This window comes from Macaca mulatta, chromosome 15, assembly GCF_049350105.2.
Source record: "Macaca mulatta isolate MMU2019108-1 chromosome 15, T2T-MMU8v2.0, whole genome shotgun sequence".
In the NCBI taxonomy this organism is placed as follows: domain Eukaryota; kingdom Metazoa; phylum Chordata; class Mammalia; order Primates; family Cercopithecidae; genus Macaca; species Macaca mulatta.
In genome coordinates, this window is record NC_133420.1 from 72190512 (window position 1) to 72208156 (window position 17645).

The 17645-nt window shown below is 36.0% G+C and overlaps 1 protein-coding gene across 7 annotated transcripts in view; it reads right to left on the minus strand.

Moving 5' to 3' along the window:
• Positions 1–468: 468 nt before the first annotated feature.
• The window catches only part of IFT74 (intraflagellar transport 74), a 120659-nt gene continuing 103482 nt past the window's right edge, over positions 469–17645 (minus strand). Inside the window, exons 17-22 of one of the 7 annotated variants that reach the window (XR_013404804.1) lie at positions 10599–10762; positions 9892–10017; positions 5663–5723; positions 3266–3413; positions 2005–2140; positions 469–738 (exon numbers count right to left, since the gene is read on the minus strand). Coding sequence is in view for 4 of the 7 variants with exons in the window: in XM_001105415.5 (XP_001105415.2) it covers positions 3295–3413; positions 5663–5723; positions 9892–10017; positions 10599–10762 (470 nt within the window). In the remaining 3 variants the exon portion in view is untranslated. Of the gene's footprint in view, positions 3414–5662; positions 5724–9891; positions 10018–10598; positions 10763–17645 lie in introns of those variants that run through there. The other 6 variants (XR_013404805.1, XR_003723239.2, XM_015117584.3 and 3 more) reach the window with 6 other exon arrangements.

Below are 17645 nucleotides of genomic sequence, written 5' to 3' on the forward strand. Positions count from 1 at the left end.
GTAACTTATTTTCTTCATTTTATTTATCTGTCTTCCTAAATTATCTACCTTTGTATTAAAAATTGTCTTTTAAAAAATGTTTTTCAATTACCAAACAGTAAACCTGCAATTTTAAGACACAATCTACTTTTATTTTAAAACATATATAAAAATGAGACACAATATCAATTTAAAAATAGATTACTACAGTTCTCTAGTGGTCCATCTTTATTTCTTCTTACTTTAAGTCTAAACATTATAATTTCCCTAAGGTTGTTTACACTGCAATTGTATAGCAAAAGGAAAGAAATCTAGAGAAACTGAGCAAGGGGACAGCAAAAACCCCTGGAGCTACTACTAACTGGCCTTTCATCTCTGGTGTGAATATCATGACTCCATGCTGTAATCCTCCAAGCATGCACTGAATTTTGTACCTTAAAATGAGACTACAGTATTGTCCAAATGAGGGACTCCACAGGAAAAAGAATATCAAGAACTCATGTTTATTTACTGATAAAGGATAAGGATGGGAAAAACAAAGACTTGCTAACTTTCCCATGTTGATCTTCACTAGTAGAACTGCTCAGCTTGTTTGTTCAGTCTGCAGCTTCTTTCCACGTGACTTACAAGGTGTTATTTTAGCATGAATGGAACCCCCTGAGTAATGTGAGTGACTCAGGAAGAGCCAGTTCATGCAGCTATTAGCCTCCAGTTCTATCCCAGTAAAGAGAATATTCTTGTTGGATTTGTGGAAAGGCTCTGAGAGGAAGGAAGAGACATTAGTGAGAATTTCCCTCAGATAAAACATGTTTTAATTTAAAGAAATCCTGCTCAATTATTCCCCCCCACCAATATTATATATGAATAATTTAGGATGGAAATTGAAAGCCTTGCTTTTTGTCAAGAAATTTTCTTCCTCCCAAATTTCCCATTGTTATAATGCAAACACATATATTTAATGGACAGGCCAATTTTCCTCCTACTTTCTTTCTGCATAAAGATTGGTTCAGTTCTCCTTAGCGTCAAGGACTGAAGAGTTTTTACAACATCCTTTTCACGAGTTAAAGTAGTAACTGTATATAGTACTTTATTTGAATTTTATTGCATTTCTAAGTATTATAGACAATTTTGAAAATACCAAAAAGACCAAGGAAGATTACAATCACCCATAATCCCACCACTCAGATAAAAATCCTTTTTACTAATAGTAAAAATTACTAAGTTGGTTATTAGTTTAAAAGGGTACAGTAAAATGTCAAGAACACTTAAGTAGAAATTAAAAAAAAAAAAAAACTAAGGAAAAAGTAAAGGCATTTAAATTTGCTTTCAAATGAGGAAAACAAAGATTACTCATCCACAAACACGTATTCCAGATTCCCTTCCTACTTGGAAGTATCCACTAAGTACAATCGATGTGATTAAGAGACCGTAGTAGTCAGTTCTCTTGCCTAAACTCTATGCTCGATCACACCTCTGGTTGTTACTGTATAAAAGACGAACATTTTTCAGCAGTCACATATATTCATAAAGGCTCCTAATCACCAAATTACAGTAATATTTTATGAGTGAACAAAGGCCTGGGCAAACTGTCATCAAACTCTATTACTTGTTTCATCTACTGAATTTAAGATTTCACTCTCTTTAACTGCTAAGAGAGTTTTTTTCCCTTGTGAAATTTAATAAGCACTTTCTGCTACCAATTTCCAATAGAAAACTCCACAGAATCACAGCATAAAACATCTGAGGGTGGCTAAAAAGAGACATACTCAGGGGTTATCCGAAAAAGGCCAAAGAGCCACCCAAAGGACTTAAGTAGATGAAATTATTTTAGTGTATGAAGTCTATTTGGTGTACAAAGTCTATTTCTTGGAATGACACATCTCATGTGACCTAGGCTCTGTGAAAGTAAGGGTTTTGTGGACAACTATCTCTGGGAAATGCTTTACAGTATATATTCTTCTTGAGCTTATTATACATTAGCATATTAAGGGTTATAAGCAGTCAAGAAAAAATAAAATAATTCACCTTTGTTTCAGACAATGTTTCCCAAACTTCTTTGCCCATGAATCCTTTGGAGGCATAACACTATTAATAACGAGATGCTCAGGATTTGTGGAACACATTTTATGAATGCCACCTTAATGAATAGATTGTCCAGGATCTTCAGCCATATTAGTAATCCAGAGTTAAGCGAGCTCAACAATGCTCACTCCTTTATTTAAATGTGTATAAACTGAATTTGAATAATTTACCATTATAAATATTTATTTTAAAAAATCAACATATATGAGTAAATTTTAAGGTATGTAAATAATATCTCAATAAAGCTTTTTTTTTTTTTTTAAAGAAATCAATGTGTTGTTTCAGAAATACTGAAAAGTAGAGTTACTTAGTGAACATGATATCAGAGCAAAAATAGGATAGTTTTAAGTAATATTTTATGCTGGCCAACGTGACTCATTCCTGCACAATAAGAGAAGATACATCTACAGTTACTATAATGTCTTCCAGACTCTATGCCTCTCTCCCAATCCTACCTCTTCTAGCTTTTTTTCCCAAATATTCTGGCTAATGCTTATAAATTAATCTACTTAAGTCCTCCTAATAGTATAAGAGAGTAAACTCATACTGCAGGGTGGCAATGAACAGCAGTAGTCATAGTCCCAAACAGCCCACTGTAAATGTAGTTTTTTACCTAATGTTCTTCCAAGAATATATATATGAAAAAATATTTTAAGAATTGCAAAGATTAAAAGTTTCTAATTCCAAATCTTTAGGTATAACTGGAATATAAAGAATATGTTTTATGTATTTATCTGTGACATTATATGGTCTAATACACATCAAGTATAACCTATTTGAGAAGTAAGGTTCAAAGCTAAAAATCTCCCTTCTGATCTTACGATTTTTTTCCAGAAGTAAAAATTGACAATGTTGATATAGGTGCTAAATCAGAATCATACTCCATGCATCCGTCCTACAGTTGATACAAGAAAAGCTTATCTCATTTGTTGCCATAGATGGAGTATACCAGCTAAATAAATTTCAATGGTCACTTTTAGTTTCTTTATCTCTTGGTTCAAATACAAGTATCATAAAAAGAAAAGAAGATGATATTTTTTAACATGCAAACCATTTACTGAACTATTGACTATTTTAAAATATCATTTTTAAAAGAGGCCACAAAAATTATAACATTCAGGAATTTTAGGTAAACTCCAAAGGTAAGCTTTTTTTTTTTTTTTTTTGGAGTCAACTTGTACCAAGTTTAGCAGCAAGAGGATACTTCCTTAGAGACTTTCAGTTGACTTAAACTCAGTTTCCGCTAGTGCTATGTAAAGCATCCACGATGGTTTTATTGTATTCTGCAATCTGCTTGGTCACATTTTTCATAATTGGCCGGTAATCACTCTCTTGACTCTTGGTTGCTATGACTAATTACATGAATTAAGGGGGAAAACAATGTCAATAAAAATCGAATTGTGGCTGAGAAAGGAACTAAATACTGATATTTTTCATATTTAAGATGGTACAAAAAAGCACAAGAATAATTTAAAATACAGTACATTATTTTAACAGATTAAGTATCGATTAAAACCTAAAATGCCAAGTTAAACTTATTGCAAAAAATTCATATACAATATAAACACTTTTTAATACTTAATATGTTACGCATTTTTAATCTAATTCTGGTCTTAGAACAACCTAACATTCAACGAACTAGTTCCCATATTCAAACATACATACACACATACACACACCATGTTCTCTAGGGTACCACAAATAATATAAGGCAAATTTCTAGACTTCACTCTGCTCCAAAATCACCTACTTTATGTTGCACAAAACTCCACTGCTAGACTTAGAGCATACTGTGAACAAGTCTTCTATTTTTTTTTTTTTTTTTTTTTGAGACGGAGTCTCGCTCTGTCGCCCAGGCTGGAGTGCAGTGGCTGGATGGATCTCAGCTCACTGCAAGCTCCGCCTCCCGGGTTCACGCCATTCTCCTGCCTCAGCCTCCCGAGTAGCTGGGACTACAGGCGCCCACCACCTCGGCCGGCTAGTTTTTTGTATTTTTTTAGTAGAGACGGGGTTTCACCGTGTTAGCCAGGATGGTCTCGATCTCCTGACCTCGTGATCCACCCGTCTCGGCCTCCCAAAGTGCTGGGATTACAGGCTTGAGCCACCGCGCCCAGCCAAGTCTTCTATTTTTAAACTAAGTTGCACTAACACTGGCAACAGAGCACCGAAAACACTTTATCTGGAGGTAAGTTGGGGTCCAGGCTGCTTCTGAGCTGAAGTTCAGCACCACCCTAGGGGAGAATCTATGCTGCCACTGAGTCAGGATCTACTTCTCCAGGCAGACACCCTTGAATGGGTCAAAGAAAGGAATAGGAAACAACTTTTAAGGAAATATTTGTTACAACTCCACAATACATGTTCTCAACAGCTGCTTACTGCCTCCTATAATCAAACTAAAAGTAAACAGTAAGATGAGACATAAGTATCATCTTTGTAGACATAAAATGGAGTTGAATTAACTGAAACACGGATGAGCTTGGAGGTCAAACTTCTCAGGATCTTACTTAGTCTACCTCCCTTTGCTGCCCAGATATTCAAGGTAGAACATTATAAACAAGCAACTATATATTGTATACATATATAATATACGTTTTACTATACGGTTATATATAATTCTCCCAACAACACTGAGAAGGAAATATTAACTATATTTTAGAGATTTCAGAGATGATACAATTCTGGGGCCAAGAGCAGTAGCTCATGTCTCGAATCCCAGCACTTGAGCAGGCCGAGGAGGGATTGAGCCTAGGAGTTTGAGACCAGCCTGGCTAAGTTGGTGAGACTCCCGTCTCTAAACAAAAAAGAAATTCTTGCCATGCTTATCAGAAGATTTACTGATAATGTTTAACTTTACCCAAGCCCTGTGATCCTGGAAAACTGAATCTTAAGAGATGATACAGTGCTGGCTTGAACAGATTAAATTGTACAAAGTTTGTAACTTATAAGCAGTAGAGTTAACATTTAAAATTGGATCTCCCGACTCCAAAATCTGGGCACTTAATCACTATGCTACATTAAGTCTTTGTACTCCTTTTTTGGCAATTCCCAAAATCTGCTATTACTTTAGGGCACACACACACACACACACACACACACACACACACACACACCCCTCTTAACTGCTGTAGAATTGAAACAGTCATATTCATTTAATTTAGCTCAGTGTTTTGTACATATTTGGTATTTAATAAGTATGTGTTGAACTAAATTTGAATCTTTAAAAAAATTCCTAGAAAAAAATAACTAACTCAGTCAACTTCATTTTTAGCTTTTTTTTTTTTTTTTTTTTTTTTGAAATGGAGTCTTGCTCTGTTGTTCAGGCTGGAGTGCAGTGGCATGATCTTGGCTCACTGCAAGCTCCGCCTCCCAGTTTCATGCCATTCTCCTGCCTCAGGCTCCCGAGTAGCAGGGATTACAGGCACCTGCCACCACGCCCGGCTAATTTTTTTGTATTTTTAGTAGAGATGGGGTTTCACCGTGTTAGCTAGGGTGGTCTCGATCTCCTGACCTTGTGGTCCACCCCCCCTCGGCCTCCCAAAGTGCTGGGATTATAAGCATGAGCCACCGTGCCCGGCCCCATTTTCAGCTTTTTAAAGGATACATTCTTTCATCACAAAATTATTTTGCTCATGGTGTTGCCACTTTCTTTCCAAATTTGTAAGCTAAAAACATAAAAGAAAAATATTAACTAGTATCCATATTTAAAACAATTATATGTCTTTCTAAGAGGATAAGACAAAAAAAAATCACTCCAACTTTAAATCTTATCAACTTGCATTTTATTGAGATAAAGCCATGGTAGAAAAAAAGATTAAATAATAGTAAATACATTAATACAGTGATGAATTCTATAACATGTTTTACCCTATATATTTATTTTAATTATAAAATATTTTAAATGTTTATTATACCAATGAGCATGCCAACTAAAAGACAATTCATGATTTTCCTTTCCCTAAAAAAACTTTTAAAAGAAAAATGGGACACGATGGGAATCTCTTCTTGAAATCTGGAAGTCTAATGCCACAAATATAATATATATTCAAACACTGTCAAAGGTTCAGCCATATAGGAGAAACTTCCTTATTTCCAGGGCTAAATTTCCTGTCTAATTCCACAAGCTGTGATAAGAGCAGAGCTGCAGTGTGAAGATTATAAGAGAGCTGGTAAAAAGCTGGCACTGTTACAATAATTTCTGCATCAACAGGAAGCTAATGTGGATATTATATTGATGGTTGCTTCCTCAGAAGACAATTTTACTGTTATAGAATTAAATTGTTTTTCTGATTTAATTAACCTCGTAACTCTGGGTTATGGTCTTTCTTTTTTAAGATGCACATAGTTTTTTCCAAAGCAAAGGACCATTTGAAAATTGAAATGCTAAAATAATGTTCCGTCTGGACATTTCAAAGAAGTAATGATTAGTTTAAAAATACAATAATTGAAGCAGCAGTGGAAATGTTTCCTTCTACCCTCATGTTAAAATAATTTTCAGGGCACAAATTCAGCCTTGATGTAGCATCCATCTCATTGTTTCCTCCAAAGAGATAAATCTAGATATTAGAATGAATCATAGCTCATTAATTATGTGAACTGTATGTGCTGTGAGCTGGTATTACTAAATCACATCAATCTCCCCCAGACAGGACCTTGAAGTTAAGATGGACTTAAGGAAGCAGTCAGCAGTTTCTGGCAGTAAATCTCTAATAACCTTCAGCAAAGTCAAGTACCAGACTTTTTTGTCATTGTTTAATACAAACAGGTGGCCTTCTTATAATGCATCAGACCTGTTAAGTGCTACAGGAATGGTATAAAAGCAATGCTATGTCAGATGGTCAAATTCCTTTTACATTATACCTCCATATTATTGACTTTCCTTTAAACCTCCAAGGATATCATGAAAGAAAAATTCATTTTGAAAATCTGTTTTTCCCTAACTTATTTAAATAATCTGTTACATAAAATTCTTCATAGATGCCAAAAGCCAGTTTTCAAGAAAATAGTTGTGAAAGACAGGAAGATCAGGATTTGATTTGATCAGTTGGGATTCACAAAAGATGACAAATAACACAGAGAAGGATTCAAAATTGTGGCTTATGTTGTGATTTCCAGTTATCACTACATGGAGTTAAGAATACAATTAGCACTTAATGTAGGGATAAACAAGGTAACCACTCACTGGCTCTAAGAAATGGTGTTTGTCAAATGCTTTCCATCTTAAATCATCTATTCAGTGAATGAGGAGGGCTAATATTCCATAAGAAGTATCAGTATTTTTTTCTAAGAACCACTGAAGACAATGGCCTCACAAACTTTGTCTTGTTTCTTCCCCAGCACTCATCCTCACTCTAAACAACCTGAGAAAATTTTGTCACTGATAAGTCTATATCTAGGTTTGTATATGAAGTAGAACAGAATAACTGGTAAATTTGAATTATGTAAACTAGTGATTTCTAACCTTTTAGTAGTTGTAGTAAGCTTTCATGAGATTCTACCCTTTTCAAAAAGAATGTAAGGTATATTTTGTTTTCAAATAGTACATCCATACAATGAAATAGCTAATGCTATAGAAATGTCACCAAAGGCTGGGTGTGGTGGCTCACACCTGTAATCCCAGCACTTTGGGAGGCCGAGGCAGGCAGATCACCTGAGGTCAGGAGTTCGAGACCAGCCTGGCCAACACAGTGAAACCCTGTCTCTACTAAAAATACAAAAAAAATTGCCAGGCGTGGTGAGAGGCACCTGTAATCCCAGCTACTTGGGAGGCTGAGGCAGGAAAATCGCTTGAACCCAGGAGGCGGAGGTTGCAGTGAGCCAAGATTGAACCATTGCACTCCAGCCTGGGTGACAAGAGCAAAACTCCATCTCAAAAGGAAAAAAAAAGCTGAGCACAGTGGCTCAGGCCTGCAATCCCAGCACTTTGGGAGGCTGAGGCAGGAGGACTGCTTGAGGCCACAAGTTCAAGACTAGCCAGGACAATACAGCAAGACCCTGTCTCTATAAAAAATAACAAAAATTAGCTGGGCATGGTGGTCTGTGCCTGTAGTCCTAGCTACTTGGGTGGCTGAGGCAGGAGGATCTGTTGAGTCCAGCAGCTCAAGGTTGCAGTGAGTTACAATTATGTCACCACATTCCACCCTGGGCAACAGCATGAGACTCTGTTTAAAAAAAAAAAAAAAAAAGGCTGAAAAAAGTTAAGAAAATGTTGAAAGACTGTATGAATAGCATGATTTCACTTTTTGTAAAAACAATATGGATGTATGTAAGGACAAAAAGACTACAAGGATAGAGCACTAAAATGTTAACAAAATGGTTGTACCTAGGTAGTGGAAAATCAAATGACATTGTTTTTATTTTTCTCTATCATGATCACATAACTATATGAAGAAAAAGGGGGATTTTTTTTTTTTTTGGAGACAGAGTCTTGTTGTTGCTCAGGCTGGGGTACGGTGGCGCGATCTCAGCTCACTGCAACTTCTGCCTCTCAGGTTCAAGTCACTCCTCTGCCTCAGCCTCCAGAGTGGCTGGTACTATAGGCGCCCACCACCACTCTCGGCTAATTTTTTGTATTTTTAGTAGAGATCGGGTTTCATCGTGTTAGCCAGGATGGTCTCTATCTCCTGACCTCGTGATCCGCCCGTCTCAGCCTCCTAAAGTGCTAAGATTACAGGCGTGAGCCACTGCACCTGGCCAAAGAGCGAATTTTTAATGCATTTAGCATTTTAAACCACGTGTGCAAATTTCTAGCATAGACTAATTAGATATGAGAATGATCAATCTTTTTCAGACCATAGTTGTTGACTTTGTATATGACACATAATGCTTCATTCAATCATTCAACAAATAATTGCTGAGCACCTACTATGTGCCAACCAACAGCACAGTGCAAGGAATAAACGAGATAGACATTGTCTCTGTCCAGTCTCAGCTCTCAATCTAGACCTCACACACTGTTCAAGTAGTTATCAGCAAGATGAGTGATATGAAAAGGGGGCTGCAGGTTTATATATCTATGTATCCTATGTAAATAATTGGAGACATGAATTAAGAAGTTCAAGGATACCTGGATTGCTCTTTATAGCATTATTTCAATGGTTTTAAAACTAGAAATTACCTAAATATCCAATGAAAGGGAACTGGTTCAATATATTATGCTACATCCATGTACTGGAATATCATTAAGCTATTAATATTTTTTAAAAGTCAATATATATATTGACAAGGGAAAGTACTTATGATGTACAGTTAATCGTGAAAAACAAGCTCCTAAATGATATGTACAATATGGTGCAATTTCTATAAATGCTTCGAAATAAATGTGTACCTAAGTATATGCATAAATATGTGTATACACATATCTATCTATCTGTCTGTCTATCTATCTATCTATCTATCTATCTATCTATCTATCTATCTATCTACCTATCTATCCATCGACTAAAAGAACCCACACTACAGCAACAATAAGCATTCTCTCTTCTGGGTGATGGGGTACTAGTCATTAGAATTTATTTTATTTGTGATTTTTATGGATTTTTAGCTTCTGCATTAGTAATGTTTCACTTTCAAGATTTTTAAAAGATACTATCCCATATATCTTAATAGCTGTGCCAAAGACAGTATCTAACAGAGTTGGCTTTCAATATAGGTTTATAGAAGGTAAGAAAGCAGGAATCCATTCATTCTCAATGAAGACTGTGCAGAATCTGGCTGTCTTAAAAGTCAGAAAATATAGAAGGTATATAAAGCAAATTTTAAAATAAAAAAAGATTGTTTGGGGGTGAAAATATAGACTAAGAGAATTTCAAAGTCATTTAAAACATTTTTTACCTGAGAATGTGTCTCATTTTCTTGCAATTGTGTTTTTAGTGCCTCATGTTCTATGTTTAGCTTCTCCATTATTTTCTTAAAGGCATTTCTGCGGGTTGATAAGATCATTCTCTCCTGATGTAATTTCTAGAAAGATCCAAATAGAAGTGACAGGTTATAGAAAATATGTAGTAAGCCAGCATAAAGCATATTTAACTTAATTTCAATAACTATATTCTGGTAAAATTATATCAAGGCTATAACTACTCTAAAACCTCTTTGTAAAAATATCCTTTGAACTATAAGCTATGTTAACATTAACTGTATTAATAACTCTATTAATGCTGTCATTATCTCTCCTGACCCTACCAAATTAAGTCTAAATTAATGTAAATAGCAATGGAAAGCCACTGACAAGTTTCAGGTAGGAGAGAGTCATAATCTAATCTGCATTTAACAAAGCTCATATTCGCTGAAATGCTCTGCATTAAGTAGCAGCTTATACCTTGCTTTTCAATTTTTGCTTTTCTTTAAAACTTTAAGTCACTCTAAATTCCAACTACATATGTAAACATTTTTATTTTTTCTCAGCTTATACATATAAAATAATCAACTTAAAATAACAAATCCTATTATACCACAAATCCTAATATACCACAAATATATTACATTTGATCAAGAAAAAAACAATCTGAATTGTAATTCTGTAAGACTTGGTTAATGTTTACCTTTTTCTTTTCTTCACCTGATGATTTTAAAGCTGGCAAATCATTATATGTCTCCAGATCAGTTGTCATTTGCTTAATTTTGCTTTTTAGAGAATGCTGTTCTTCAGTCATCTTACTTTCTAGAAGCTCCATTTTCTGCAGATCCAACTGCAGACGCTGACTGTCTGAAACATAAGAATTTAAGGTGATAATTAATCAAAATGTTATTCCTTTCAACAGAAGGAAATGTAATGCAACTATTAAAAATCATGTTTTACAAGAATATCTGTAAAAGAAATATATGTTCACTGTAACAAGTGAGATAATATAAATTAAGAAAAAAAATACTCATCCCCTCAGTAACCAATTTCAGGTAACCAATATATTAGGGAATCAAGTTAACCTGATGCATATTAGCCACAAGTGTCTCCATGCTAACAAACATGTAAGTTTTTTTCTTGCTTAGTAATACAATCTATATTATGAGATAAAGACACATTATTTTTAATAGGAGCATGACACAGACAGTTACGTAGGGAAAAAACCAAGTTAAATAACATTATATATATATTTGAGCACAATTTTATAATTGCACATATAATCAACTCTTACTATCTGTGGTAGATATGTCTATGAAGTTATGTGAACAATGAGTTAGCAAATATTGAACTATTGCTCCTAAGGGAAATACAGGGTTAAGTTCCTGTGAGCCTTTAGTCACATTTTAGTCAATTAGCCAATATATGATCTTGTCTTATGTGTGTTTCTGTTTAAAGACATCTTATTTACTATAGGTTGTAGATTCACTAACACTGACCTCACAGCCAACAGCACTGTAACTTATGCCTGAATTAAGTTTACCTATCACACGTTTTCTCCACAAGCCACATCACAGCCTTTGTGCTTAGGAACACTTAGCACATCAGCACTTTGTTTGGGGCCATTTTAAATGGCATGATCACCAACAGAAAGCACAAAAATGCAAAAAACATGACACTAAATATACTGCAAAAAGGAAACCTGTTTATAGTATGAGAACTGATATAAGAAGGCAGAGTGTTGCCTTTTTCAACTTCTGTTGGCAATGTGCATGTCAGACTGTTGAAATTTTTCACGAGTCTGCCCATGTCCACAAATGATCACAAAAATGCTCCAAGTATTTATTTGGGAGATACAAAGTATAAAGTGAGAAGGCAAATTCACATGTTTGTTAGCATGGAGACAGTTGTGGCTAATATACATCAGGTTAACTTGATTCCCTAATGAAATCTATGAATAATGAGGATACCTGTGTGTGTCTCATTCTTCCATTGAAAAACACCAAGCATCTACTATATGCCAGGTGCTGAGGATATAATAGAAATCAACAGAGACATGGTTTTCACTCAGGGAGCTGTATCTTAGAGGTAGAAGCAGGCAAATAAGTATTTACAAGAAACTGGATAAATAAGAAAAGAGTAGTACAGGGTGCCATAAAAGCATGTAGCAGGGATCAAGAGAGCTCTCTAAAGATATGTCTTTCAATTAAAGGCTTAAGGTTTATAAATATCACACAAAGAGGAAGGTAAAAGTGTTCCAGCAAAAACAATCAGCATGTGCAAAGTCTAGAGGTAAGAAAGTCTAGTACCTTTGGGCCAGTAACAGAAGTTCAGCATACTGAATAGTAAATGAATATGAATGAATTTGAAGAGTAAAAAACAATGCTTCAAAAGTCACTGATTTAAGAAAAGAGACTGTTATCCAACCAAAATTTTTAAAGTTTGTGTAATTAAGCCAGGATTTCTTGAATATTTCCTTTTACCCCTTTAAGAGTTTTAAAAGTCAACCATAGCGACATACACTATTTAAAAATATATATGTATATGTACACATAAATATAAATATCTATATAGCAAGACTTAAATGTTGTTGCAAAGAGTTTTGTTTTGTTGGATTCTTATCGCTACCAGGGTTAGAAATAGTTATGAGAACCAAAGAGCTGAACAAGTGACTAAGGCTTATGCTATTTTAATGCTCTAAATAGGAACTGTTTTTAGCCTGTAGATACTTTGACTATATGGAGTAAACACTGATATAAATCTAATTGCAAGTTTAATTTGAATATATACCAGGGAAATACATTTAAGAATCATACAAATTGATTTTTCTTGATAAAAGGAGAAAATGGTTGGTATAGGGTAAAGTTTATCTTCCTTTAACAACAGGTCCCCAGTGAAAAGCTAAATGCTACTCCAAGGGAAGAGACAGGAAGAGGATGCAGTCTAGTTCCTTCTGATATGCTGTGAAGTTGCAAAGTTTACCAAGCAGTGTGTACACAGTAGCAAAATCTCAGAAGGAACCACTTTGACCTGGGGAAGTGTTTCTAAGATAGTCTGTCATCAGCACATTTGTTTACTCTCTGGAGTTTCCTTTCAAAAAATATAAATAAAAACTATTGCTGATAAATCCTTGCCTCTTTGCCCATGCAGTACATCAGTGTTTCTCAACCTTTTTCTTACATTATTGACTCCCTAAGAAGCCGTTTACAGACTTATTTCCTCCAATCACCTCACTCCCCTGAAATTTTTTTTTTTTTTTTTTTTGAGACGGAGTCTCGCTCTGTCACCCAGGCTGGAGTGCAGTGGCGCGATCTCCGCTCACTGCAAGCTCCGTCTCCTGGGTTCACGCCATTCTCCTGCCTCAGCCTCCCGAGTAGCTGGGACTACAGGCGCCCACCACCACGCCCCGCTAATTTTTTTTGTATTTTAGTAGAGACGGGGTTTCACCGTGTTAGCCAGGATGGTCTCGATCTCCTGACCTCGTGATCCGCCCGTCTCAGCCTCCCAAAGTGCTGGGATTACAGGCGTGAGCCACCGCGCCTGGCTTCCCCTGAAATTTTTACATCACCGATGTAGTGTGTAGCCCTTTAGGTACAGTGACCTGTGAAAGGCCATTATAATATCTAGGTTTTCTTCACCCTTCCCGCAAGAAGCGATTGCTCCATTAAAAAAAATAATAATAATAAAAATAAAACACAGAGTACACTAAATCCATTATATCTGAAAGGCAAACAAGAATATTATAAACCTCTCGTGGTGCTTTCAAGATACAAAAAATTTATTGAGTTGGAGGATGGTTTTAGGGAAAGAAAGAAAGAAAAAACTATATGGTTGGTTGAAGTTAAAATGAAAACAATGTAGTAAATAAAATTAAAGTCATTATCAATGACTTTAACCTTTACTAAGAAAAATTTCCAGCAAAATCTTTATCATAGTATTAAACTGGATTTTTATCTCCATTGAAGTCAGTTTTCTTTTTTTTTTTCCACTGTACCTCTCTGGAGAACACATAATGACTCCTTTTTTTTTTCTTTTTTGAGATAGAGTTTCGCTCTGCTGCCCAGGCTGGAGTGCAATGGCACGATCTCGGCTCACTGCAACCTCCACCTCCTGGCTCCAAGTGATTCTTCTGCCTCAGCCTCCTGAGTAGCTGGGATTACAGGCATGCGCCACCACACCCAGCTAATTTTGTATTTTTAGTAGTGATGCGGTTTCACCATGTTGGTCAACCAGGTCTTGAACTCGTGACCTCTGATGATTCGCCCACCTCGGCCTCCCAAAGTGCTGGGATTACAGGCATGAGCCACCTCGCCCGGCCCATAATGACTAGCTGTTAAAAGGAACTATAAACACAAAGTATAAAATGTGGAATGAATACAAAGTCTTGATTATTGAATTTGTTTCCTGGTATTGATTTTTGCCTTTTAAAAAATGTACATTTCTTTTTTCTTTTTTTTTTTTTTTTGAGACGGAGTCTCGCTCGGTCACCCAGGCTGGAGTACAGTGGCCGGATCTCAGCTCACTGCAAGCTCCGCCTCCCGGGTTTACGCCATTCTCCTGCCTCAGCCTCCCGAGTAGCTGGGACTACAGGCGCCCGCCACCACGCCTGGCTAATTTTTTGTATTTTTTTAGTAGAGACGGGGTTTCACCGTGTTAGCCCGGATGGTCTTGATCTCCTGACCTCGTGATCCGCCCGTCTCGGCCTCCCAAAGTGCTGGGATTACAGGCTTGAGCCACCGCGCCCGGCCAAAAAATGTACATTTCTTGACAGCTGTTACAGAAGATAGCTTAAAGGGGGAAAAACTTGTTGAATTTACATTGACCTTAGATAAATGAAAAACTTGGGCATGAAGATCTAAAATACAAAACAGGTTTTCTAGATGAAATAATAAAACTATAAAATTATTTAGTTTATAGAAAAGATAAAAATATTTAAAAATATTCATATATGTCCAAAAGAAATGAAAATAGGATCATGAAGAAATATTTACACACCCATGTTCACTGCAGCATTATTCACAATAGCCAAAAGGTGGAAGCAATCTAAATGTCTATAGATAGACTTTAAAATAGGATATATACATGCAATAGAATTGTTATTGAACCTTAAAAAAGAAAATCCTTCTTTGCTACAACATGGATGAACCTTGAGGACATTATGCCAAGTGAACTAAGCCAGTCCCCAAAGGACAAATACTGTATGACTTCATTTATATGAGGTAATTTAAAGTAGTCAGACTCATAGAAACAGAAGTAGAATGGTGGTCTCCAGGGGTCAGGGGATAGGGAAATATGGAGTTGTTGTTCAGGAGGTATAGTGTTTTAGTTCTGCAAGATGAAAAAGTTCTAGAGATTTGTTGCAGAACAATGTGCATATAGTTAACATTCCTGTATTGTACACTTCAAAATGGTTAAGATGATAAATTTCGTTGTTTTTTTACAATAAAAATAAACTCACAGTCAAACCAATAGTAGTTATATATCAAGAATGTAATTCCTCCAGTTACTTGGCATATAGACATACAAATAAAACTATGGTAAACTCAACAAATCTGGATGTAAAATAGGCTTAAATATAGCAATTATATACCTATATCACCACTATTAATGCAATTAATAGCATTCAGTATGCATTTATAGGTCCATAATCCCTTATCTAAAACTCTTGTATTTCAGAATGCAGAATTCTTTGGATTTTAGAAAAGTAATATAGCACATATACTAATAATTACATAACAGCAGGGTCTGAGATAATACCTTGTCATCAAGCACACAAATATTTCTACAGCAAAAAGCATAAATAGTCACACTAGGTAGGACAATTAAAAACTATAAATAGCCTCATGTCAGTTCAGGTCAGGTCAGGTTTTGCTGCCAATATCTTTTTAGATTTTGGGAATCCAGATAAAGGTATTATGGATTGGGAATCCAGATAAAGGTATTATGGATCATTATTTCATTTCAAAAATCCCTCAACATTCTTAAGTTAGCAAATATTAATTAGGTTTTCATTTCTCGTTATCTCTAACTGTAGTAATTCCAGGTAGACAAAAACATAGCTATTTCAAAGCTGCCACACACCAGCATAAAGAACACCCATAGAAGCCATTAGTTCATAAACCAAAGATCCCATCAAATTTTTACATGGCTTTATCCTAGTATCTTTAACCTCAACTTTATTTGTATCTAATCTCCACCTGCACCATCCCAATGGCAGCCAGTAGCCCCATGTGATTTGTGAGCACTTTTAAGTATGTCTAGTCCAAGCCAGGTGCAGTGGCTTATGCCTGTGATCCCAACACTTTGGGAAGCCGAGGTGGGCAGATGGCTTGAGCCCAGGAGTTGAGACTAGCCTGGAAAACATGGTGAAACCCCATCTCTATTAAAAATACAAAATATTAGCTAGGCATGCTGGTGTGTGCCTGTTGTCCCAGGTAGTTGGGAGGCTGAGGTGAGAGAAGCACCTGAGCCCAGGAAGTAAAGGCTGCAGTGAGCTATGATCACACCATTTCACTCCAGCCTGGGCAATGAGAGGGAGACCCTGTCTTATAAATAAATAAATACATAAATAAATAAGGCTAGTCCTAATTGAAATGTCATGAAAATAAAATATCTTTTTGATCATTTTTATATAGTTTACATGTTGAAATAATATCTTGGCTATACCAGTTTAAATAAAATATATTATTAAAATTAATCTGTCTCTTTTTACTTTTTCAACATGGCTACTAGAAAACTTTAATTATATAAATATAATATATATTGGCATTACATTTATCTTGGACAGTGCTGCTCTAGTCCCATGCTAGTAAGCATGACTTAAACTAATTAAAATTAAACATCATCTCTTCTTAACTATCCAAGACTGGGCTGGATATGTCCCCTATGTACTTCCATTGCTCCTTATGCTTACTTCTATCATAGCATTATTTCATTGTATCATAACTGTCACTCCACGAGGTTGAAAATTTCTTGAGGAAACAGATTAGATTTTTTTAAGCCTCTTATACTGACAAAGATTCAATCTTTGACCAAACTAACTAGGCTCCTCTGCGCTTTCTTCTCAACTAGGCCTCAACCTCTGCCTATAAAAATTCCACTCTCAGCACAAATGATATCATGCACCACCTTCCACCCACATTAGAAGATTTAAACAAACAGTTTCTAACAGCTCAAGTCTGCATCCCTAGGATAACCCTATCCCCACTTAAAGTGCCTGCCAGACAAAGCTTAAGGCTGCCAAAAGAATGCACTATTTATTCTAGCCCATATTGGTCAACAGGCCCGACTACCCTTTCTTAGAGCATCCAGTTGTGAATCTTTCCTCTGTACCTTTAAGATGTATATGTGTGTTAGTCTATTTGCACTGCTATAAAGGAATACCTGAGACTGGGTAATTTATTTAAAAAAAATAAGTTTATTTGGCTCATTGTTCCACAGGCTGTACATGAAACATGGTGCCAGCAACTGCTTCTGGTGAGGGCCTCAGGAAGCTTATAATCATGACAGAAGGGCACCAGATATCAGGGGAAACCTACCCCCGATACTCAACGTAGGTTCCTTTCTATTTCCTTAAGTGTTGGCCGGTCTGAGAAATAAAGGGAAAGAGTACAAAAGAGGGAAATTTTAAAGCTGGGTGTCCACGGGAGATATCACAGAAGGGGAGCCTGGGTATTACAAGGCAAGAGAGAGAGGGAGGAGGTGCCAGGCTCTTTTAAACAACCAGATCTCGCCTGAACTCACAAAAAAC